The sequence below is a fragment of the Vidua macroura genome, chromosome 21 (assembly GCF_024509145.1).
Source record: "Vidua macroura isolate BioBank_ID:100142 chromosome 21, ASM2450914v1, whole genome shotgun sequence".
Lineage (NCBI taxonomy): Eukaryota > Metazoa > Chordata > Aves > Passeriformes > Viduidae > Vidua > Vidua macroura.
In genome coordinates, this window is record NC_071591.1 from 2,276,004 (window position 1) to 2,298,396 (window position 22,393).

General features: G+C 51.9%; 3 protein-coding genes across 4 annotated transcripts in view; 2 read left to right on the plus strand and 1 right to left on the minus strand.

Annotated features, from left to right (window-relative positions):
- The first annotated feature begins 956 nt into the window (after window positions 1–956).
- Window positions 957–8,040, plus strand: PSMD5 (proteasome 26S subunit, non-ATPase 5). Its single transcript, XM_053996503.1, has 10 exons — window positions 957–1,147; window positions 1,315–1,459; window positions 2,036–2,149; window positions 2,376–2,504; window positions 3,157–3,266; window positions 3,648–3,790; window positions 4,228–4,419; window positions 4,610–4,719; window positions 5,158–5,298; window positions 5,785–8,040. Exons 1-10 carry the CDS (start codon window positions 957–959, stop codon window positions 6,040–6,042), a joined length of 1,533 nt encoding a protein of 510 aa, XP_053852478.1. The 3' UTR covers window positions 6,043–8,040.
- Window positions 8,041–8,551: 511 nt separating this feature from the next.
- B3GALT9 (beta-1,3-galactosyltransferase 9) lies at window positions 8,552–10,298 on the minus strand. Its single transcript, XM_053996504.1, has 2 exons — window positions 10,261–10,298; window positions 8,552–9,730 (listed from the first exon to the last, which is right to left on the minus strand). The coding sequence occupies exons 1-2, from the start codon at window positions 10,264–10,266 to the stop codon at window positions 8,630–8,632; spliced, it is 1,107 nt and encodes a 368-aa protein (XP_053852479.1). The 5' UTR covers window positions 10,267–10,298; the 3' UTR covers window positions 8,552–8,629.
- Window positions 10,299–17,510: 7,212 nt separating this feature from the next.
- The window catches only part of KCNT1 (potassium sodium-activated channel subfamily T member 1), a 79,489-nt gene continuing 74,606 nt past the window's right edge, over window positions 17,511–22,393 (plus strand). For both annotated transcript variants that reach the window (XM_053996495.1, XM_053996496.1), the window contains exon 1: window positions 17,511–17,668. In XM_053996495.1, the coding sequence (XP_053852470.1) occupies window positions 17,538–17,668 (131 nt within the window). In that variant the 5' untranslated portion in view covers window positions 17,511–17,537. The remainder of the gene's footprint in view (window positions 17,669–22,393) is intronic.

The following is a 22,393-nucleotide window of genomic DNA, read 5'->3' on the forward strand; positions in this document are numbered from 1 at the left end:
GTCGCCCCGTCTGTCCCCACAGCGTGCCGGGAGAATTCCCCCCTCGGCAGCCTGCAGGACCCGCCTATCGATTGCATATTTATTTGGGGGATGCAGTCTGTGGCAGGGCTGGAAGCACAAAGTTATAGGAGTTATCTGACGGCATCAGTTTGTCTGCAAAAGGTGAGGAAGTTCAGCCTGAACGCACGAGGGGGTGGCACGTTCTCCGCAGCCCAGGGAGCTGCTCCGGGGTGGGCCCGGCTGTTCCTGCTCTCTCGGGATCAGCGCTTTCCGTTCCCGAACCCAGATAAACGCCGTTCATCGCAGTTTTTCCAAAAAAACGGCGACGCCGTGCACCGACCTCCGCCCCCCATCAGGGAATAGAGACCGGCCGTGCCGATGGGACCACGCCCGAACGAGACCACGCCCCTTCATTAAGGGGACCACGCCCCTTCATTAAGGGAACACGCCTATTCATACCGGGACCACGCCCCCTCATTACAGGGACCACGCCTCCATTACGGGACCCCGCCCCTATTACCGGAACCATGCCCCCTCATTACCGGGACCACGCCCCCTCATTACCGGGATCACGCCCCCTCATTACCGGGACCACGCCCCCTCATTACCTGGACCACGCCCCCTCATTACCGGGACCACGCCCCCTCATTACCGGGATCACGCCCCCTGATTACCGGGACCACGCCCCCTCATTACCGGGATCACTCCCCCTCATTACCGGGACCACGCCCCTCGTTACCGGGACCACATCCCCTCATTACGGGGACCACGCCCCCTCAGCCGCCGGGGCGGAGCCGAGGGGGGCGCGGCGCGCGGACATTTTGTTTACATTTTGCCGGACGCAAAGGGCGCCCTTAGCAACGGCGCGGCGGTTGCTATGGGCCACCCGAGTTCTCGCGATATTCCCGCCCGGCGGTTGCTGCGGGCGACGCGAGTTCTCGCGAGACCCCCGGGAGATGGCGGAGGCGGCCAAGATGGCGGAGGCGGCGGCGGAGCTGCTGGAGCGGGCGGCGCGGCGGGACGCGGCGCTGGAGGAGCTGCGGGCCCTGCGGGTCGCCCTGCAGGCCGTGCCGCTCGCCGCCCTCCGCTCCCGCCTCGGCGAGCACCACCTGAGGGCGCTCTTCGGCCTCCTCGCCGTCAATGACCGGTGAGCTCCGGCGCGGCGCCGCGGGCCTGAGCGGCCCCGCTGCTGTTCTCCCGGAGCGGGGGGGTCCTGCCGCCTTCACGGCTCATTCCCTGCCCTATTTCGGGGCGGGAGGTGGCGCAGCGGTGTTCCTCTGCTCAAGGGCTCGGTTTTCTCCCCGTCCCGCCCAGGGAACAGGTGTCCGCGTGTGTTTCCATCCTGGAGAGGCTCCTGCAGGCCCTGGACCCCCTTTACGTGATCCAGAACCTCAGGGAAGAGCTGCAGAAGGGCCTTTTCCACCCCGATGACTCTGTGAAGATCCTCACCATGTCCCAGGTACAGGGTTTGCGCCAGGAGGAGGGGACAGGGCTCTGTGGTGAGCTCTGGGTTAGTCCCCATCTGCTCTTTCCTGCCTCGGTTTGTGCTAAAAGCGGGAATTGTCTCCTGCACTCGTGCCATTTGGGATAATTACCCTGCAGTGTGTATAATGCTTTGTGATATGCCAATAACAATGTCCAAAACTCTGTCCTGACAAAAGCAGGTTGTGAATAAAACTTCTGCCACGTGCCCTGGTTCAAGCTTTCCACACCAGCAGGTGATGGAAGAATTAAAAGCAGCAACATTTTGATATTCAGGATACTTTAAACTATTGTGGCAACACCAAACAGGCTGTGGGAGCTCGACACTTGCTGCATTAATTAAAAAGAAGAGAACTGTGGGATGTTGTGGTTTGGGGTGGATTTCTTGAAGTTTATCTAAGAGCAGCTGCTCTGGTGTTGTCCAGTTCAGTTTTGATCCAAAAACCTCAAAATACTGTGACTCTGACATTCTGTTCAGCTGTTCCAGTGCTTGAGTACCCTCACAGTGGAAAACAATTTGTTCTAATGTTATTTTCTGTGACTCTTTGGTCAGGTTGGGAGGATTGTTGAAGACTCAGCTGCTGTCACAGAGATTCTGCACAGCCCCGAGCTGTTACAGCAGATCATAAACTGCATTGGTGGGGAGAAAATAGCAGTGGCCAAAGAGGTAAAGGTGCCTTTATTGTCCCATTCCTCTGCAAGCTGAGGTGCTTGGATGACAGTAATAACCAGCTCTCATCGGTGAAAAGTGAATTATAATCAAAATTCAGTGCACAGCTATGGTTAAAAAGTTAATAAAGAACACTGCAACTAAACCTGATAATCTCAGATTTTCTTCTCTGCGTGGTTTTGTTCCTTTTTAATAAGAAGCTCCTGTTTTTTTTTTCTTGCAGGCCATTAAATCTCTGTCAAGGCTAGCCCAGAGCCAGGAGGGTTTGGAGGCTCTGTTTGGGAGCAGCTTGCTGGGTGAGCTGAGGAGTGTCATGGCCACGAGTGACGTCGTGCGGTACAGGGTCTACGAGGTGGGCAGCTTCTCTGCTGCTCCTGGCTCTCAGCCTGGGGTTTATGGCTCTTAAATCACTGTTTCTCACTGCTTTGCCCACTTTTCTTCATGTCTGTGTTTTATCAAAACTAGAAAGGAGTGGGAAGATGACAGCAGTGGGGGCTCTCGTGATGTCATAGCTGCTCTTTCCCATTTTTTGGTGTAAAAGTGTGAATTGCTGTTCATTTTCTAACTTGTAGTGCCTAAGGCATTGGAAGGGCTGCACAGAGTCACTAAAGACACCAGAAAGTGTTTGTTTCTCTGAAAATAAAAGTAAAATAGTTAACTGTAGCCCCTTGACTTTTGGATGTGAAGTGCTGCTGAGAGTTTTGGAGAGATGCCAATGTCAGTCTAGAGATGTTTGGCAAAGGAGAAATAACACAATTTAAACATTCTAAACCTTAATGGGGATAGCACAAGCAGAGCTGGTTGTGAATAGAGATCAAATGCAGGTGTTGTAAACTTGGAACTCCTTATGAAATTGCTTCAGGCAGACATTTGGGTTAATGATAAAAATGAGATGAATTCCATATTTAATACATGTAAGGTTAATTAGCACTAGAAGATGTATTTGGCTGATGCAGTGAATTATTATAATGTTTTTATAAACTGTCCTGTTTGCTTTTATTTAGTTAATTGTGGAGATTTCGTCGGTGTCAGCAGAGTCCCTGAATTACTGTGCAAACAGTGGGTTAATCCCTGAGTTAATTGGGGAGCTGACAGGAGAGGATGTGCTGGTCAGGTACGTTGGTGAGCTTGCCAAGGACATTTCCACCACTGTTAAAACTCTAATAAATGTATTTGTGTGTGTTTCTTGTAAAACTCTGTGCAGGAAAACGCTGTACCTGCCTCTCCTTAAACTGTCTTGAGTGTCAAATACTTCATTCCTTAATCTGAGCACCAAGCTGCAGTGATAATGATCATGTTTGGCTGCAGCAGAAACACTTTGAGTTCTCTCCCAACTCTAAAGAGCTGAAGGAGTTCAGAGAAGCTTGAACAGCTGGGATCATTTGGGGTTTTTTTTGCCAGGATTTTGTCTTATGGATGTGTTTTTTTTTTTCTTTAATCACTGAATGCTTCAAGCCCCACCTGAAATAAAGTGAAATACCCTGGTGTGTTGCAGAGCCACGTGCATAGAGATGCTGACCTCGCTGGCCCACAGCCCCCAGGGCCGGCAGTACCTGGCTCAGCAAGGAGTCATCGACAGAATCTCCAACATCATCCTGGGGGCAGAGTCAGATCCCTTCTCCAGCTTCTATCTGCCAGGTGCCCCCATGCATCCCTCCTTGCTTTGCTAGTGGGTTAAACTGACAGCACTGCCAAGCCTCTCTCTTGCAAGCTCAGGGGAAATTCTGAATATTAGATCGGATATGCCAACTATTGGATGTTTTAAAAATGCTGAAGGACAGTCTGGCACATGGAGGATGTTCCATGCTAAGATCTGGGCAGGCTGTGCTGTAGCTTTAAAGTTTGTGTTATTGTAGCCTTTTTTTAGGAGTACAAACATCATGAATTAAGCAGCAGTCAAAATATTTGGCTTGTTGCTTAGTTCTGTCTTTATTTTGAGCTTTTTACCAACACTATTCAGACTTAATAACACATGGTTAGGAACAAATCAATCTCATATTAATGTACATTTAATTTTGCCATTGCTGAAGTTGCTCTTCTTCCACTCAATACTTTTTTTGGTCTTGTTTTCTCAGGATTTGTTAAATTTTTTGGCAATCTGGCTGTTGTAGACAGTCCCCAGCAGATCTGTGAGCGCTACCCTGTCTTTATGGAAAAAGTCTTTGAAATGGCAGAAAGTCAGGATCCAACCATGATTGGAGTGGCTGTGGACACACTGGGAATCCTGGGATCAAGTGTGGAAGGCAAACAGGTTTTGCAGAAAACTAGTTAGTGTCTTCTTTTTCTTTAATAATACTTCATAATATAAGAGTGAATTGGTTTGGGGTGATACAGAAAATAATTTTAAAATGTATTCACTTACCTAATGAATAAATTTATAGTGTAGCTGATGGGTGACTACATTCCTGTAGACATCTGGCTGAATTAATTAAAAGCACTTTGTTTTTGTTTTGAAAGGAAGTAGATTTCAAAATCTCTTAAGCAAAATAGGGCACCAGGCCAAGAATGCCCCCACCGAGTTACGGCTTCGGTGCTTGGATGCGATTTCATCCCTGCTTTACTTGCCTGTAAGTTGGGCTTTTTTGTCTTTGTTTTCTCTTTACATCTCCAAGAATGAAATCATCACACACCTGAGTAACTGTGAGGGGACATTTTGCAGCCTCTAGGTTGGGCTTTCAGTGTTCTGAGTCATTGATTTACTGTTTTCAAACTCCCTGATTGGTTTGCTCAAATGTCTGGGTTTGTTTGTAAGGTGCCAGGTGTTCTGAAATGTTAATAAAAGATGAAGTCAAGACTTCATTGATGAGGGAATGAGAGTAAGCAGGTTCATATCCTTGTGCTCAGAGGGGTAGGGACAAACTGCTCCAGTCCCTGTGGTCTTTGGATCCAGGGGTCTGGGTTAACAGTGTAGCTCTGAAGGGGTGATTAAACCATTTGAACACATCCTAAAAACCTGAAAGCTTTTTGTAATCCTAACCAAACTCTCATTTTTGTGATTTACACAGCCAGAGCAGCAGACAGAAGACCTTCTAAGAATGACTGAATCCTGGTTCACATCCTTGTCCAGCCAGCCCCTGGAGCTGTTCAGGAGCATCAGTACTCAGCCATTCCCTGATCTCCACTGTGGGGCTTTACGGGTGTTTACTGTGAGTGCTTTTGGTTTTAAACATCAGGGAGTGACTTGTGTTGCCATTCAGTCTCAGATTTATTTATTTCTTCAAAGTGAATACCACCAACTTCTAGTTGAAACCCAGGAGTGGTCAGAAAAAGGCCTTTTTCCTCAGGCCCCACTTGGATTCCCCATTTAAATGATGCAGCAGACACATCATGTCTGTAATGCTAATTTTCTAATAAATTAGAGTGGGGAAAGAAAGGCAAGAGCTGTGCTCTAAGGTGCTTCTTCTAAACCAGAGGCACTGCTGTGCTAATGCCCTCAAAACTTTGAAGATAAGCACTGAGCTCTACTTGTTCTCCAGTGTTACACCCTGCTGCTTGATTTGAGTGGTAGTTTCTTATCTCATTTAATTTTTCCTGTTCCTTGTCCCTGTACCAAAAACCCTACTGTGTAACTGCTTTTCTGGGCTTTTAACATGTTTCCCCCCCTCTCTCACATCTTTTGTCTTCCTGTTCAGGCCATTGCAAATCAACCATGGGCCCAGAAGCTGATGCTGAGCAGCCCAGGGTTTGTGGAGTACGTTGTGGACAGATCTGTGGAGCCTGACAAAGCTTCAAAGGATGCTAAATACGAACTGGTGAAGGCCCTGGTGAACTCCAAAACCATTGCAGAGATCTTTGGCAATCAGTACTACCTGAGGCTCAGGGCTTACCTGCACGAGGGCCCCTATTATGTTAAGGCAGTTTCTACTACAGCTGTGGAAGGAGCAGAATAATCCTTCCTTCAATAGTCCTTGGTGTCTGGGGTCCCCCTCCTGCAGAACACAGTCCTGGCACAGGTGTTGAGGTACAAGGTGTAAAAACTCTCCACACTGGAGGTTGTCTCTTTAAAGGAATGTGAAGATGTTTTGACTCTATTTGAAAAGAGTCAGGAGAGTAAATTACAGGTTATTTGATATTTCCCCCTAAAATGTCATGGCAGAAGTTCCCTGTGTGCTTCATGAGGCAGGTAACCCAGGTGAGCACTTAGCAGCTGCTGACTGTGTTTTATTTGGCAGAATTTATCAGTGTTTGTTTAAATTGTTCTTGTGTTTGGAGTTTATGTTGTGTTTTCCCAGTAGGTTACAGTTCAGTTAAAAAAAAAACACCAAAACACCTCAAGGTTTGTAACCTCAAATGCTGCCATAATTTCTATTCTTTTTTAATTCGTTTTTTTACCTGCCAAAGTTGGCACTTGCATGGAACACTCTGTTCTGTCAGAATCCTGTTGTTGAATAAGTGACACTGTCCACATGAGGGAGTATGGACTGGATTCTCTTGTTTTCAGCCTGCTGGATGTGAGTCTTGCTGGAATAAATAATCCTAAATATTGTTTACATTTTTTGCTGAGGATTAAAAAAAAAAAAAAGTTTTTAACCCTTTTGAAAAGAAATCAATGCACTCTGTAGGGATCAAACCCACCTGGGAGCTTTGTACTCCTTGTTGGCTCTGCTGTGGGGTGGCAGCTCAGTTTTTTGGGTGGAGCACTACAAGGATATTTCAGAACCAAATCTTGAATTGTTTACACTTTTTTTTTTTAAGAGAGATACAATTTTTTAAAGTGTTATTTAAAGCAATGTATTTTAGTTAGCTGAGTTAGACTAAAAGGGGTAAGAACATGGAGCTCTTGTGTTGAAGGGAGTGAATGAACTGGGAGTATGGAAAAGTGGCATCTTAGGAAGTTGGACTCTTCTTTTGAAGATGTCAGAGCTGGGGGAGAGAATCAGGAGTGGCTGGGCACTCCATGACATGTGATGTGTCTTTGCCCATAAACAGAGACCACAGGGTACTTTCTATCAAAGCCTTGCATTCTTTTTGTTGAGGGGGAGCAGAATAAAACATGAAATTATTACTACTTTGGGGCTTCTTTCAGTAATGTGTCAGCCAGGTGTAACTCTGGGGAGTACTGGCCCCATGTCCCTGTGCTGCCAGGGGAAGCAGGAGGATCCTGTCCTGCAGTAACTCTGGTTTTGCCTGTGGCAGGTGGAGGTGCAGCTGGCATTGCCTGCCAAAAAGTGCTGCCCAGGAGGGCTCAGAGGAGCTGGGGGAGATCCCTTAATGTTTGCTAAGCTGTCTAAATGCAGGTGAGGTGCCTTGTTGCTCACAACCCAAGATGTCCCCGAGTTGTCATCCTGCATCCCAATGCTGCTGCTTTTATCCTAAATGTGCCCAATAAAGATCTGCCAGTGAGAAATGCACTGCAGTGTCTTGTGACTGGAGAGAGCACAGGAGCTTCATGAATCCTGCATTCAGCAAACACATTAAAGCACTAAAAAGGAGATAAATGAATGTCAAAGTCCTTAGCTTGCACTAGTTCTGGGCAGTTCACCTCTGTTGTTTTAGGTTGCTTTGTGTGCTGGTGGCTCTGTACAAGCCATATGCTGAAATGTCAGTAAAAGAAATCAATATATAAACCTGTTCTGCAATTCATGAGCCTCTTCCATGTGTGTTTTCAGCTGGTGCTTTTGAAGGCTACTCCGTGTGCTGAGTATTTAGCATCTGCTTTGCATGGTACATTTGCCAAAGACAATATTTTAGAATGTGCAGAGATGCCAAACAAGGGGATTTTTTAAATGTATACACATATGCTTTATTTTGTTGAGCTTTGAGCTCAGTGTTGATTGATTAATTGATCACTTTCCCCTTATTACTCAGAAGCAGTTCCCTGCCCATTCTGTACATTGCCATATGGATTACATGCTGCTGCTGTATCTGATATAAATGACAATTCTGAAGTGTGTTGTTTTTGTCATTCCCCCCTTAAAGTAACAGGTGGAGATAATTGAGGAAAACCACAAAATGCTGGAGGATTGAGGTAACATGCTGAACATTTGGTTTAAAAACCAAAAAAACCCAAACCAAACCTTGTCACTTGATTGATGTTAACTAACAGCATTAATTGAGGAGTTTCCATGGTGGCTCAGTGTCTGTTCCTGCTGGAGCTGCTCTGTTTCTCTGTGAACCAGCCTGCTCAGAAGCAGCTCCTTTTGTGGATGGAAAGCTTCCCCTTTGTTACAGAGTTCTTTGGAAGTAGGTGATGCCTCACTCACATTAAAAAGGAGTTTTGAAGACTCAAAAGTCTGAAAAACCCTGGATATAGACAAGTCTGTTGGAATACTCTTTTTTTACTTCCATGCATGCACTTGCAGGTACTTAGAGAGGCAGAGGACATCCAGTTCTGCTCTGTCACAGTGTAACAGTGAGAATTCATTTGCTGCTGAAGGGGAAAAAGCAAACTCGGGGAGGGCATCCTTTGTATAGAATGTTAACAGGTTAACACAGCTGATGAAAGAAAGCGCAGCCTCTTCTTGCAGAAGTTAACCATTAATTGACAAAATGAAGGAGCTCATTTTTTATCCTATCCAAGTTGAACTGTTTGAACTTATCAATGTAGGTCAGAACCTTGCAGGACACCAGGCTGTAGTAGGTTTCCAGTAAGGAACAATCCTCCCCGTCACTCGTTTCCTCCCAGGCTTGAAATAGCTCGTCCTCTCCCATGTCGGAAGAGGTGAAAATGAATTTATAGCAGCATGGGTTGTAGCTGATGTGCTTCTCCCCAGCGAAGCGGGAGCTGTGCCTGGCAGTGATGCCAGCTCTTTTAGCACAGATTCCTACAAAAGCAGCGGGGGGCAGTGCCAGTGGCACCTCCCTGGCAGCCACGTAAACCTTGCGAGCCACGTCCTGGGACATGAGGAAAGCGCTGCCCTGGCAGAAATCCGGGTAGAACTCCTCGGGGTATTGATGGATGGGGACAAAGCCGGGGCTCTGGGGGTCCCTGTCAGGCACTCCGTGATGAACCACCCTGCCAAGGTAGATGTCCTCCTGCTGGGTTAGGCTCAGCAGGTACCCAGCCAGGCTGGGAACACCCACAAACACGTCCTGGGCTGTGTGAAGGATGTACCTGGCACGGGGACAGAAAGCCACCGTCCACTCCACGCTCATCAGCATCTTCTGTGTCTGTGTCTGGGGGGAATCGATGAAACTGCCTTCAATAATGTCTCGGTGCTTTTGAGCCTCCTCATTGATCTGCAGCTGGGTGCTTGCTGAAGCTGCCTTTCCTACAGCAAACAGAGTCAGGACGCTGTAACCCCTGGAGCCTGTCGCGTTGCCCCAGGTCTGCCTGATGGCGTTGCGCCTTGTCCTGTTTTCTGGGCTGCTGCAGACAACAATGAGCAGAAATATCTCTTGGTTGGAGCAAGTCGCTGCACTGCTGCTGGTGTAAGAGAGGTTGGCCTTCAGAGGATCCAGATCCAGCTTCCTGGCCCTGTCCCTGATCTCCAGAGCCTTTGCGTCGGTGTAAGAGAGAGGCAGGGACTGCAGGAAGTATTGCTCCAGTAAATCTGCCCCAAAAAGCAGCACGTGGAAAAGCAGGACATTGAAGAGGATGAAGCACCACTGGTGTGTGCGGAACCTGCAGAGTGTCAGCTGGGGAACAGGAACATGGACACTGAATTCTCTTGCCTCTCAACCCAAAAGGCTTCCCTTTGTTTTACAATATATCCATGCAAAGCAATCACAACTTTTAGACCCTGGTCTTTGTATTATTAGTGTGAGGCTTTTTTTCTCCTAGAAACTTAAGAAATCTACTTGAGGCACAGTGAGATCCCAAACTGAGAAGGACATTACCGTGTTGAAAGCTCTCTGTGCATCCATGTGTGGAAATACTGAAGAATGACTTGCTCTGAATAATTTTTGACTATTTTTAACCTGTTAATGAAGGCATGAGGTGTCCCTTAATATGTCCTTGAAGGAGAACTTTTGGTACTTGCTCTGACACTGCCCTATGAAAGCTGTCAGGGTTACAATCCAGAGGGAAAGGCCAGGTTGGATGGGGCTTGGAGCAGCATGGGAAAGTGGAAGGTGTCCCTGCCCATGGCAGGGGGTGGAATGAGATGATCTTTAAGGTCCCTTCCAAGCCCAATCCTGTGAAAGCTGTAAGAGGCTGCAGCACTTACCTGCATGGTGCTGGGAGCTGTCCCTGCAGCAGGGGCTCTCTGGGCAGTTTCTCCTGGCAGTGGCTGTATCTGGGTCTGCAGGATCCAGTTACTGCCCAGTACCTGCAGCCTGTGGCTTCCACCTCAGCTGCCTGGGCAGAGGAAAGATGATCCCCGGGGCTGATCGTGTTACAGCCACATAAAACACAAAGCTAACAAACCCCTGGCCTTTCCCTTCTTTAATTTCTGGCACTCTGAGGAGTAAGTGAAGCAAATGCTGGGGCTTGCTTGGTCAGAGGAATCCCTCCTACTGTTGAGTCTGTCCTTGACCTGCCAGTTTGCTGCTGGCCCCGGGGGTTGTGCTTTTCACAGCTGTGCCATTGTGGTGTTGGTCCCCCAAATCTGGGCCAGTTGCTGGGCACTCTGCATCTCCTGAGCTGCAGCTCTGGGGGGTGAACTTGTGGGTTTGCCTTGTGTGGGGTGGTGGAGGGCACCCCGAGGCCGTGGGTGCTGCTGGGCCAGGCTGGCTCCAGCGCTGGGGCTGTGCCCTGGGCAGGCTCTGCCTTGGGCTGCTCCGCAGCCTCCGCGTGTTGCTGTTGGCTCAGGCACGGCTGTGCCGGAGCCGCGGGGGCTGGGGAGCCACAGGGGCCTGGAAGTGCTGCAGGGGGAAGTGCCAAAGACACCACAAACAGGATGGAGCTGTCAGCAGGGGGAGAGTTGGCTTTGGCAGTGGGGCTGGGGAGCACTGAGGGGAGAGGGGCTTGTGGGTCCCCAGCAGAGCCCTGGGGGGGCAGGGAAGGGTTTGGGTGATGGCAACGCTCCTGTTTGAGGGATGGATTGAGGTGGTCAGCCTTGTGGGAGCACCAGCCTCCGTGGGACAGCAGGGAGATCATGGTTTCTTTTTAATTTTGAGATTTTTCAGAGGTCATGGTGCGTTTCTGTTCTGCATCCTTAGGTGAAAGAACACAGCACTGCTCTGGTTTGTCTTGGCTGGACCATTGCAAGGCTCCCTGCAGCATCCTTAGGGCAGCCTGGATTAGCCCAATGTCCCAGGGACATGGACAAGAGCTTTGATTTCTGCCTTGAGGGGTCCAGGGTTAATCCCCAGCTCTGGCTGAGCTGCTCAGCTCTCCCAGCTGTGTTGATAGAGGGAACAGAGGAATTACAGAAGAAACTAGGTTCCCAAAATCTGCTCACAGCTTGGAAGTGCATCTTACCCTACTGAAAAACCCCAAAACACTCACAGTGTGCAAGTCCCAGTGTGGATTTCTGCTTCAGGCTCTCCAAAAAGAGGGAAAACTTCCCCAGGGCTCGTGTGTCAGCTGGGCCACAGCTTCGTCCTGCCCAGGCTCACACTCTGCAATCCTCACAGAAGTTGTGCTTTGAAGCTGGGTGAGCTGTCAGCGCGGGAAGTGTCAGTTAAATGTGTGCCCTGAAACAAAAGGCTAATAAGGAAATATTTTTCATGTACAATAATACAGCCCTGCAACTCCAGATACCCATTCTGAGGGAAAAAAAAATTCCTGCTTTGAAGATATTCTGTCTCCAGCTGAATCATTTAATTAGCAAATAATACCAGCTTTGAAACCTCTTCCATTAAAAATTGAGTATCTTTAGAATAATAATAATAATAATAATAATAATAATAATAATAATAATAATAATAATAATAATAATAAACCCCACATGTGTATCATCCCTGGTGCAATTAGGCCCAGCGTGGTGCTGGCAGCACTGCTGAAGCCATTCCTTTAGCACTGCTCTGTGGTGGCAGCAGCAACTTTGATACCAAATATATAAAATTAACACTCTCCAAACCCAGCCAGGGCACAGGCAGCTCTTGGATGTGGGTTTTTATTTATCCACAGGGCCTGGTGGAGTCCCAGTGGGAGAAAGCTGAGGAACAGCAAGGCAAAGACTATTGAAGGGGAAAATAACTGAGTCCCTCAGCTCCAGGAAGTTTGCCTGGGGGTGATCCTTCCATCACCTTTAACCCCAGGTTTCGGGCAAGCACAACACCCAGCAGCTCATGTGTGACCTTTTCTCACTTTTCAGAAGGGTGAAGTGAAACTCATTTGGGGAAATCTTCGCTCCCAGGGAGATCCAAGAGTTTCCTGGAGAGGAGTGAATTCAGGACCCTGGCATGGCTGCAGTCAGGTCAGTGGAGATGCTCTCTCAATCAGGAGAACAGATTTTCTTGAGCCACGGGGCTGGAATTCACTTTCTGTGAGATGTTTTCACATTTTCATTACATTTTATGTCCAAGAAAACCTCATTACAGGAGCAGGGATGTAACACTGTGAGCAACTTGAGCTGTCCTAAAGCTGTGAGTGCTCAGACTGAAGGATGTTTGGGTTTGATTTTTTGGAGAGCACGTATTTTGTGACATCCAAAGAGCAAAGCAGAGCTGCCAGGAGGGTGGTGGGAGATGCTGTTGAGCAGGAGGAGCCCGGGGCAGGCAGTGGGTGCTGCAGGGGAGCAACCAAACCTGCAGCTCCTTAAAACATCTCCTAAAGTCTCCTGGCTTCCCTCCCAGTGCTGGGAACATTTGGAAGGGGGAGCAGAGCCTGGCTTCCCTCAGTTCTGCTCGACTTCACTTTGTGAAAATGCGAAGGCTTTGGATGACGCACCGTTCTCAGGAGATGGAGCAGGAGAGGGTGGATGGATGGGGAAAATCCAGTGAAAACCAGGTTTTCCCATAAGAATTTGTTCAAATGTGAAAGCTTTTCAGCCTGCCCTAGATGTCCTTCTGGGCAGGGTGGACACCCCTCTCTGTGCCCACCATGGTGCCCCTGCTCTCAGGCTCTTCCCAAAGCCAGGCTGATTCCCACAGGCAGGTTTGCAAATTTTCACTTGCTGCCTCCTGCTCCAGAGACAGCTCAGAACTCTGTGGACCCCACCTGGCACCACATCCCTTTCCACGAGGCATTCCCTGTGCTCTCATGGATTCACTTGTGATTCTAAGGCTCAGAGATGCCCCTTGTCACCCCAGCAGTCCCCAGCCAGGATGCTCTGGGAGCACCAAGCACTCCCAGGTTTCCAAAGTGTTTTGGATGCTACACAAAGGATCTTCTTTATTCCAGCCTGCCTTTTGTAGTTTCACCAGCACACACAGAGCTGAGAGCACGAGGGGCTGCAAAGGGACCTGTCTGTATTTAATAACAGCATCAGTTGCAATAAATAGAGATGGTTGTTTAGGTCTTAGTCACCTAATAGCAATGTTTGTGCTTGAAGACATGATTCAGCTCTTGCAGGCAGTTCTTCACCTCACATTCTCCATGGGGTTTGAGAAATGATGGAAGAAGAGGCTTTGTAAGAGTTTTACAGCGTGTGTTTCACTTGGTATTTGATATTTAATGTCCTTTTGGGTATTAAATAAAAGTAGAAAACTGAAAACCAAGCCAGCAAACCCGAGCACTGAGAGAGCAGACAAATATCTCTGTGGCTCCCAATGTGCAGATGAAGGTGTCTTTGCTTCTGATTTAATGGCTCGGTTGATGAGACTAAATCCATGTCTTTATAGCCAAGTTTCATACATTCTTCTTTTTGTTTTGCATACATCAGTCTAGGAGTTACAGAGCTCTCTCCTTTTTTATGGTAAGTTTGATCATTCCTTCTTGGGATTAATGACAGCTTTGACAATTCCCTACCTCTTCATTCCTGGGTAACGACAGCCTCAACCCCCTGTGTGTTCTGCAAGTGCTGCATTCAGCCTCGGGAACCCTGAGTTTAACAAGAGCTGAGTGGAAAGAGCATAAACTTGTGTGAAATGCTGAGCTGTGAGGCCGAGCAGGTTCCCCAACTGGTCTCCCTGCCAAGATGTCAGCTTGACAGAAAAGTTGCTTATTTTGCAGTGGCTCAGAAGTTTCCTTGTTGTTATTAATTCTCAGACTGTGCCATGCGAGTTGCTTTTTTGATGCTTTTTTGGTGCTTTTTTCCTTGTTCTTTCATTCCCTGCAGGCTGTATTTGTGCCTGGCAAACGGAGATTCACATGAAATTCATTTGACACACACAACATCCGCAGCGTCGGAGTCTCGGCTCAGGCTCTGCTGCGATTAAATTCAGTCCACGCTCTGACAACATTTCCAGCTGGGAGCAGATCTGGTGTTGCTGTTCCCGACGCCGTGGCTGCTGCTCTGCCCTGCACTGGGCATTTCTCCCAGGAGAAATTTCAGCTGGAGCATTTCTCCTGGGCACCTCCTTGCCCTGGGGTGATGGGGTCCCTGCGTGATGCACCCAGAAAGGCAAAGCTCGCCCAAGCTCGTGGGGGGAAACAGGAGCTGGATGCAGCTCTTGGGGCTGAAGTGATGCCCCAGCCCATCCTCTCCAGGTGCTGGATGGATCCAGCTGTGCTCCCGCTGGTGCCCCAGGGCTGGGGAGGGGCTGCAGCCCCCCAGGCATGGCCAAGGCTCCCACTGGTGGGGCTGTCCCCATCACCCTCCTGGCAGGGGCTTAACGGGGGTCTGGAACAGGACAGGGACCCCCCTGACACGAGTCCCTGGAGCCCTGTGGATCGCTGGACACGGATGATGTGCTCTGCAGATGACGACTTTCTCTCACTCTCGCCTCTGACTCATCCCACTCTTGCCTCCCACAGATTTATTTATTGTTCTCCCAGACGCAGGAACAGCAGAGTTGAGTCTCCCTGCCCTGTGCCAGGCCCCTCCTCGGGCAGCTGGGCTGGGATCTGTCAGAGCAGCCGGGCCTTCCCCCGCACCCATCCTTGGGGGTTCTCAGAGTTTGCCTTCCCCGGGAGCCCCCCTGTGCTGCCCCCCGAGCAGAGGCAGAGAGCAGAGGGCTCTGTGTTCACCTCGGCATCGTGGGGTGTGCCCGTGCCCGGGTGTGCTGCTCATTCCCTGCCCAGGCCGAGAGCAGCCCCTTGCAATGTGTGCTCTCCTGCTCTGGGTGTGGCAGGAATGTCGGGGTGCTGAGGGGGCTCCCCAGCTGAGCTGTCAGGACTGAGGGAATCGGGAGAACGGCCCTGTGGTAGGAGGTACATGAAATCCTTATTAATTGTATTTTGTGACAATGTCTGCTGGGAAACGAGGACTTGTAGCATCGATAGCATTTTGGGAGTGCTGCAGCTGGAGGCAGGAAGGACCAGCTTAGCCCCATGTCCCCAGAATTCTGAATGACACCTTTGCTGAGGGCACTGAGGCCTTTCCCTCACTGCTTCAGGGGTGCAGGGAATTGCTCTGTGCTGGAGCTGGGAGCAGTCCCCAGGACCAGAGCTCTTTCCTCAGGCAGAATGCCACCACATTGCTCAGCTTGAGCAGCTGCCCTGCTCATGGTGGGACTTGGTGGCACCAGTGTCAGGGGCAGGTAGAACCAGCCCCACTCTGCCGTTCAAACTCCAGCATTTGGATGGGGATGTCCTCTTCTTCTGGCTCTTTCTCTTTCATTTTTCATTTCTCTCAGCTTCTGACTGTTTTAAATAATTCCTCCCCCACGCCTGTGTTATCACCCAGCATGTCAATACGCTGCTGTGCCACCCACCCCTCTCCTCGCCGAGCTGCACGTTAACACTTTGCACCAGATAATGTGAGGCAATTAGTGAATGGAGAATAACCTTCCCACTTAAAAGCAGGACGGCTTGGGAAGCATCACACGGGTGGATTTGCACGGGGAGTATTAATTGCTTTTCTCTCCAATGACTCCTGGTGTAGGAGAGTCCATATGGAGACAGAGGAGGAAGAGATGCTGCGGGAGAAACGAAGTCTCCAGTGCCGGAGAGAGGCGCAAAGCCCAGCGCATCCGAGCGGGGGCACTTCCCTGTGGATCCGGAGGCTGTGGCACAGCGGGGGCCGTGGATCACACGAGCCCGGGAGCGGCGGGTGCGGAGTGCGAGGGTGGGGTACCCCGGGGTCAGCGGGACCGGGGGCTGCCGGAGAGAAACCAAAAAGCTCTGGGATCCCAGCGTGGATGGTGTCACCTTCCCTGGGTGTGACTGAAGTGCTGTGTCGGGTGACTGAGCAGGGGGCTGTGTGGCCACTGCGTTTCTGTGGGAGCAGTTCCTTTACTGGGGTATCTGCTCACCAGCACAGCTCCGGGGTCCCACGAAATGGCACCACAGCGAGCTGCCCAGCGCCCACACAACGGCCTGGGCTCGGAGAAACGAAGAAAGGAGCAAAAAGCAGAGGAGTGAGCCGAGCTGGGGCAGAACGAGCCCCGGGTGCTGCTGCCCCCCGGCCGCCCCTGCCGGCGCTCAGTGGGACCCTGCTCGGAGCCGCTCCCTTTGCGAGGGGACAGTTTTGGGGTGCCTCACATTTGGCCGCATCATTACTGGGTGGCACCTCCTGCCTGCTGGCACATGGGGCTGAACTTGGAGGGGAGGGAAGGCACCTTGGAGCCCATCCCGTTAACCCTTTCCTGGAGGCGGCCGGCTCGTTTCCAGGCTGCCCACGCTGTCCCTGGCTCGGGGCCATTCCCCAGCGGGGCCGTGTTTTTGCAGCAGGGCCCCCGGGAAGATCAACGCTCCCGGCCCGGCCGCGCAGCACGCCACAGGAATTGCCGGGGCTCGGCCGCGCTGTTTGCTTTCGGCACAGCCCCGAGGCGCAGCAGCGCTCAACATAAATATTTGTGTGGGTAGTGGGGAAAAAAAAAAAAAAAATCCGACCAAATAAAAAAGAAAAGGAAATAAAAAAGAAAAGAAAAAGATAGAAAAGGAATGGAAGAAAGGAAAGGAAAAAGGGAAAGAGAGGAGAAAGGAAAGAGGAAATGACGGGGGAAAGATAGGGAAAAAGGAGAGGAAAAAGGAAAATAAAGAAAGCAAGCCACCCAAAGGTGGTGCTGGCAGAGGCCAGAGGCGAAGGGACGCGGACCGCGGGGGGATCACCGGCTGCTGCCCCAGCCCGGGGGTCGCGGGGGCCGGGGCGAGGCCGGCGGGGGCAGCTCCAGGGGCGGAGGCGAGCGCGGCCGCCGGTGCGCGTTGGGCGGAGCCCGGCCCCGCCCGGTGCGGCCCCGCCCCGCCGGCCCCGCCCATCCCCGCCCATCCCATCCCATCCCATCCCATCCCCGCGCATCCCGCACCTGTTGCCGCCCGCTCCCCGCCGGGCTCCCCGCGGTGCCGCCCGGCCCCGGCATGCGGAGCGCCCGAGCGGCCCGCGGGCTGCCGCGGCGGCGGCCGCGGGGCGCGCCGTGATGGGCGGCCGGCAGCGGCCCCGGCAGCGGCCCCGGCAGCGGGACGGCGGCGCTGGCTCTGCCCGCGGCCGGCAGCCCCCGGCCCGCGCCCCCGGCAGCGCGGGGCGCCCATGCTCTGCCCCGCCTCGCCGCTCCGGAGCCCCGCGCCGCCGCGCCGATGCCGTTCTCGGGCGAGGAGCGGAGCCTGCAGGGGATCTACAAACCGGCGGGGCCGGCGGAGGGGCGGCCGGTCTGCTCCGAGTGCTACACCAACCGCTCCTTCGTCTACGACGATGGCAGCGCCCACAGGTACCGGGGCTGCGGGGCTGGGGAGGGTCCCCGGGGCTGCCCGTGCTGCTGTCGTGGCGAGCAGCGGGGCTGCTGGAGCGCGGAGCTGCCGGTGCAGCCGGAGGAGCCCCTTCCCCTCTCGGGAGCAGCCGGGTGTGGCCGGCAGGACCCCCGTCCCCCATCCCCACCGCTCTCCCCGTGCGCCGAGCCTGGAGGAAAGTTTCTGCGGCACTCGCAGGCCTGGCCGGGGTCCCTGCGGATGCCCCTGTGGGCACAGCCCCTCGGGAGCTGCCTGGGTACGGGGAAGGGGCTCTTGGAGACCCCTGAGCATTCCCATCCTTCGTGGGAAGAGGGTCCGCGCTGATCCCTCTGGCCGGGGCTGTGCTCCGGGGTGTGAGGGTGAGGCAGTGCTCAGCTGAGCCCTGGGGCCACCCCAAAGCCAAGGGGCTAAAATACACCCAGGAAAAGGCTGCATTCCTGTAGGTGCTGCCCTGCTCCATTTCTGGGCTGGTTTTATGCCAAAGTTGCAATGTCCAGTGTGAGGCAGGGGCAGAGCTGCTTGAGATCAGGGGGACTCAGTGCCATCATCCTCTTGTGCCTGGCAGCAGCACCTGTTTCTCACAAGTGGTCCTTGCTGAATTATCCCAGTTTTTCCTGAATAATGCTGTGTATTATCGTTGTTCTGATTAAATTTACTAGCGTGGCTCTTCTGACTGTCACGCTCATCCAAAGCCAGCTGAAGTGTGCAGATGAGTCGTGTGTATCAGTTCATGCTTGGCAGATAAAGATCTTAGCTGGGTTTGTGCCCTGGGCTGCCCAGCTGGGATTTTCTATGTCTTCATCTGCTCGCCGTGATTTAGGGAAACGGTCTTTTATTCCTAAAAACCTAAAGGAAAAAAGAAGAAACAGTCTGTTCCTTAACTCTCAGTACATTGCCACTGAGGTGGGTAATTAATAAAACACTTGGATATTGTTTTTAGGGTGAAGACCCTCATTATTACCTTCTCTCTGACAGTGACACAATGTCCAAGGCTCCGTGGTGCCTCAGGACCCCCAACTCCGGGTGACTCTGGTTACTTTGGGCAAAGCAGGGTGGCTGCAGAGCACAGTGCCTTCCCCAACCCCTAAACTGTCTCATTTTGCAGCTGTGCTTGGTGTGTCTGCAGAAATGACACCTTTGAGGGGGTTTTTGCGTCTGTGAAGATCAGGGATCGGGTTGGAGACAACAACTCCTGCAGATTTCCAGCCTCAACATTACAGGAAGAAGGGGAGTTGCTCCTCATTACTGACACCACAGCCCTGCCCGGGGTGATTTATCCTCACCTAATGCACCACAAAATCCTTGCCCAAAGATCCTCCCGCCTGTCTCTTTCAATCTGGATAGAGGAACTTTGTTTCCTAATTATTGCTCTGCAGCTCGCTGTGTTTCTAACCCCCTCAGGCTCCGGAGAGGTTGAAATGCCATTGCTTTCCACGGCTTGTCCTGCCTGCCCTTGTGCTCAGCCCCTTGCTGCCCTTCTGGAGATATTAAACAAGCTGCCTGGAGCCCTCAGGACTCGGCAGTTTCCCCAGCTCCAGCTCGGAGCAGACCGGTGTCTAATGCACTTTTCCAGAGCTGATCAGCTGAAGAAGCAGGAGAGGATTGTTGAGACGGGCTAAAGAGAAAGGGCAGGAGCAGGCAGGGAGCACCATTAGACCGTCCCAGGGGGCCCCTGGCTGATCTGCTCTTTGCTCTTTGCTTTCCTCCTCTGCAGCTTGGGCTGGGGGCACAAATCCTGCCACAAATGATCATCCACCTTTAACCACTGCTGCCTCAGCCTCTGCCTGGCACAAGAGTTTCTCCCTCAGCCTCCCCTGGGTTTCCCCTCCTCTGCAGGGGTTTGTGCACAGCCCCCGGGCAGACCAGGGCTCAGCAGTCCAGCACCATCTCCTTGTCTCCTCCCTGTGCTTCCAGGTGAGGAGCTGCAGGTGTGATGGCAGACAAGCAGAGCCGATGTGTGTGAGGGATGTGAGAGCCAGGGTAGAGCAGCAAAGATGTAGAACATGTCCACTGAACCTTCTGCTGAGTGCTCAAGGGGCCTCAGCTGGGCTGACCCTGCTGAAATAAGTGGGAAACTCAATTATCCCTTCACTTAGCAAATCTAGAGCCGGCTTAAAAGCTGTTAAAGAGAAATTCCATCTGCTCGGTTTCCTGAGAGTGGAGATGTGTGTGGAAATGTCTTGTGAGCTTCCTCCTGACCCTCTTTATAAGGGGACAATGGTCTCCAAAGTCCCTCCCAGGTGGAAAGCAAAGGGTTAATTGTAAAAGCACTTGAGAGTTTGTTTGGAGAGCAAATACACATTTCTGGCACCCAGAGGGTACAAAGAGCCTAAATTTCGCTTTCCTACCTCGTGGGAAATCTGGGTAAATGTTTGCACAAGGATCCAGCCTGTCACTTCGGGGAACTCAGGATTTCCCCCGGCCAGCGGCTCCGCTTCCTCCGCCTGCCCATGTAAGGGCACTGCGGGCACGAGTGATGGATGAGCAGCCAGATGGAAGGACTCACACAAAAATATCCTGCCCGAGTCAGGGGGCCGGCGGGAGAGGCAGGGATGGGCGGGAGGAGGCTCGGGTTTTCCATCCCCTGCCTCCTGCTCCTATGGCTGGTCTGAGAAGGAGAGGCTGGAGGAAGGCGGCGCACACGAGGCTACCTGGAGCAGCTGCTGAGGGAGCTCATGGCTTTGCCTTAGACGTACGTGGCTTTTCTCATGCTCTAAATGGCTCTTTTGGGGGATCTGTGTGGCCGCTGCTGTTTGTAGCCCGTGGGAGCAGGGTTTGGGTGCTGTGGAGGGGAGGTGGGTCCCAGCTGCTCCAGTGGCACAGAGGCTGAGCGTGGGGGCTGGACAGAAGCAGCCTGCCAGGCTCGGGATGTTCCTGTGGAACGTCGGCTCCAAGGGGCTGGGTTTGGCAGGGGTTGTGCTCTGTCCCACCTGGCTGGGACAGGGCTTTTGGCCCTAGAAATCACAGCAAGATTTGGAGCAGCGGCAGCCGGGTTAAAAATGCCCATAGGCACCTTCTGCCACTCTGGTTAAAGCCTCTGCCTGAGTCCAAGGGCAGGAGAAAAGGAAAAAAGCACTGATTAAATGGGATTCTTGCTAAATGTGAGCACTCATCCAGGTCCAGGACAGCTTTCCCATGGTTTCTCCTGCTAATCTTTCGATGAATCCAAGGAACTGTCTCAGTTCAGCACAAGGATGGTCCCTGCTGCTGACAGCCTGTTGTTGTCTCTTAAGTTTTCAATTTTCTGCAAATGAATGAGAAGATACTTCTTTGGCAGAGCTTGCACTGACCCAGACTCTGTAGCTCATTCCTGATCAGTTCCTCCAGGCGTGATTACGAGCTTGGGCATTTGTCAGCTTCCAGAAAGTCAGCCTTGTGCATTGCAACAACTGTTGCATGGGCATCCGGGCCTGGCTGTTCCAGGAGAAATTGGAATGGGGAGCCACAAAACTACAGGGCCAAACACCCTGTATTTTCAGGGTGTTTTGGTAGCAGAGATAAGATAGAATTCTGCTCTTCTTTTCCTCACATGGTTAGGAAAGGGAACTGTGAGGCTCTGGACTGCTGCAGGGGTGCACCCACCAGCACACCTGGCTCAGCTGGAAGAGGTTTTGGGACTACTCTGTTCATAAAATGACCCCCAGAGTGCTGAATGTCCTTCTTAGGAGCTGCCCTTGGGCTCTGGCACGGCCGTGTCACCCTTCACTGGAGAACAGCAAAGTAGGTCAGTGCCTGTGCTCAGGGCTCTTTCTGCTCTGCAAAAATATTTACAGCATCTATTTGAATCCTCCCAGTCCTCCTGCAGCGACCTCTCCCTGACCCCCACGCCTGGTTCCCGAGTGCTGCACGCAATTTGTTTTGGAGCCTGCGAACGTTTCTCTTGCAGCGCTGCCAGGCTGGGCTGGAGTGTGGAACATCTCATTCATCCTTCTCATGAATAAAGCCAGGCCAGGAGCCAGGCGAGCTCCGAGCACAGGTGCCTCTGGCCTGGTGTCCCTTGGCAGTGCCTGGTGACACAATCTGCAGGAGGGAGGGTTCAGGTGGGAGCTGAGGAAGGAATTCTTCCCTGAACTCCTGAATTCAGGAGGCACAGGGTGCCCAGAGCAGCTGTGGCTGCCCCATCCCTGGAAGTGTCCCAGGCCACGCTGGACGGGGCTCGGAGCAGCCTGGGGTAGTGGGAGGTGTCCCTGCCCATGGGAATGAGATGGGATTTCGGGTCCCTTCCAACCCAAACCATTGTGGGATTCTGTGGCAGGGACAGAAGGCAGGAGGGAGCAGCCCTTCCCAGGGCTGGAGGTTGTGCCAGTGGCTGTGCCAGCCTGGTGGATGCTTCCCTGGGCATTCACCTGCTCCCTCCTGAAGCCATTGGCACTTTCTGCTTCCACAAGGGGACGGGAGCTCTGTGATGCAGCTGCTCTGTGACAGAACACGCTGCTGTTCCTTTGAGCTGCTGCCTGTGATTTCCCTGTGCTCCTGCAGCTCCTGTGATGTTCTTGCTCCCTGCTTGTCCTCTCTGGTTTTATCTGCTTTTCATCATGTCTCTTTCCAGGCTGGAGACTCCTCCTGGTCTATTTGGCCTCGCCTTGCACAAAACACTTTGATAAGCCACAGTTACCTCTGGTGCCCTTCTCTGTGCTCTTTTAGCTCTGGGGAGGGGAGCCAGAAGTGTGTGTGACTCCATGGTGGGCTTATTCTGGAATAAAAAT

Excerpts from the sequence above, each read along its gene's own strand:
- PSMD5 (XM_053996503.1), top strand. The coding sequence starts at position 957 with ATGGCGGAGGCGGCCAAGATGGCGGAGGCGGCGGCGGAGCTGCTGGAG. Across the intron at positions 2,150-2,375 it reads AAATAGCAGTGGCCAAAGAG|GCCATTAAATCTCTGTCAAG; the intron begins GTAAAGGTGCCT and ends TTTTTCTTGCAG. Across the intron at positions 2,505-3,156 it reads TGCGGTACAGGGTCTACGAG|TTAATTGTGGAGATTTCGTC; the intron begins GTGGGCAGCTTC and ends GCTTTTATTTAG.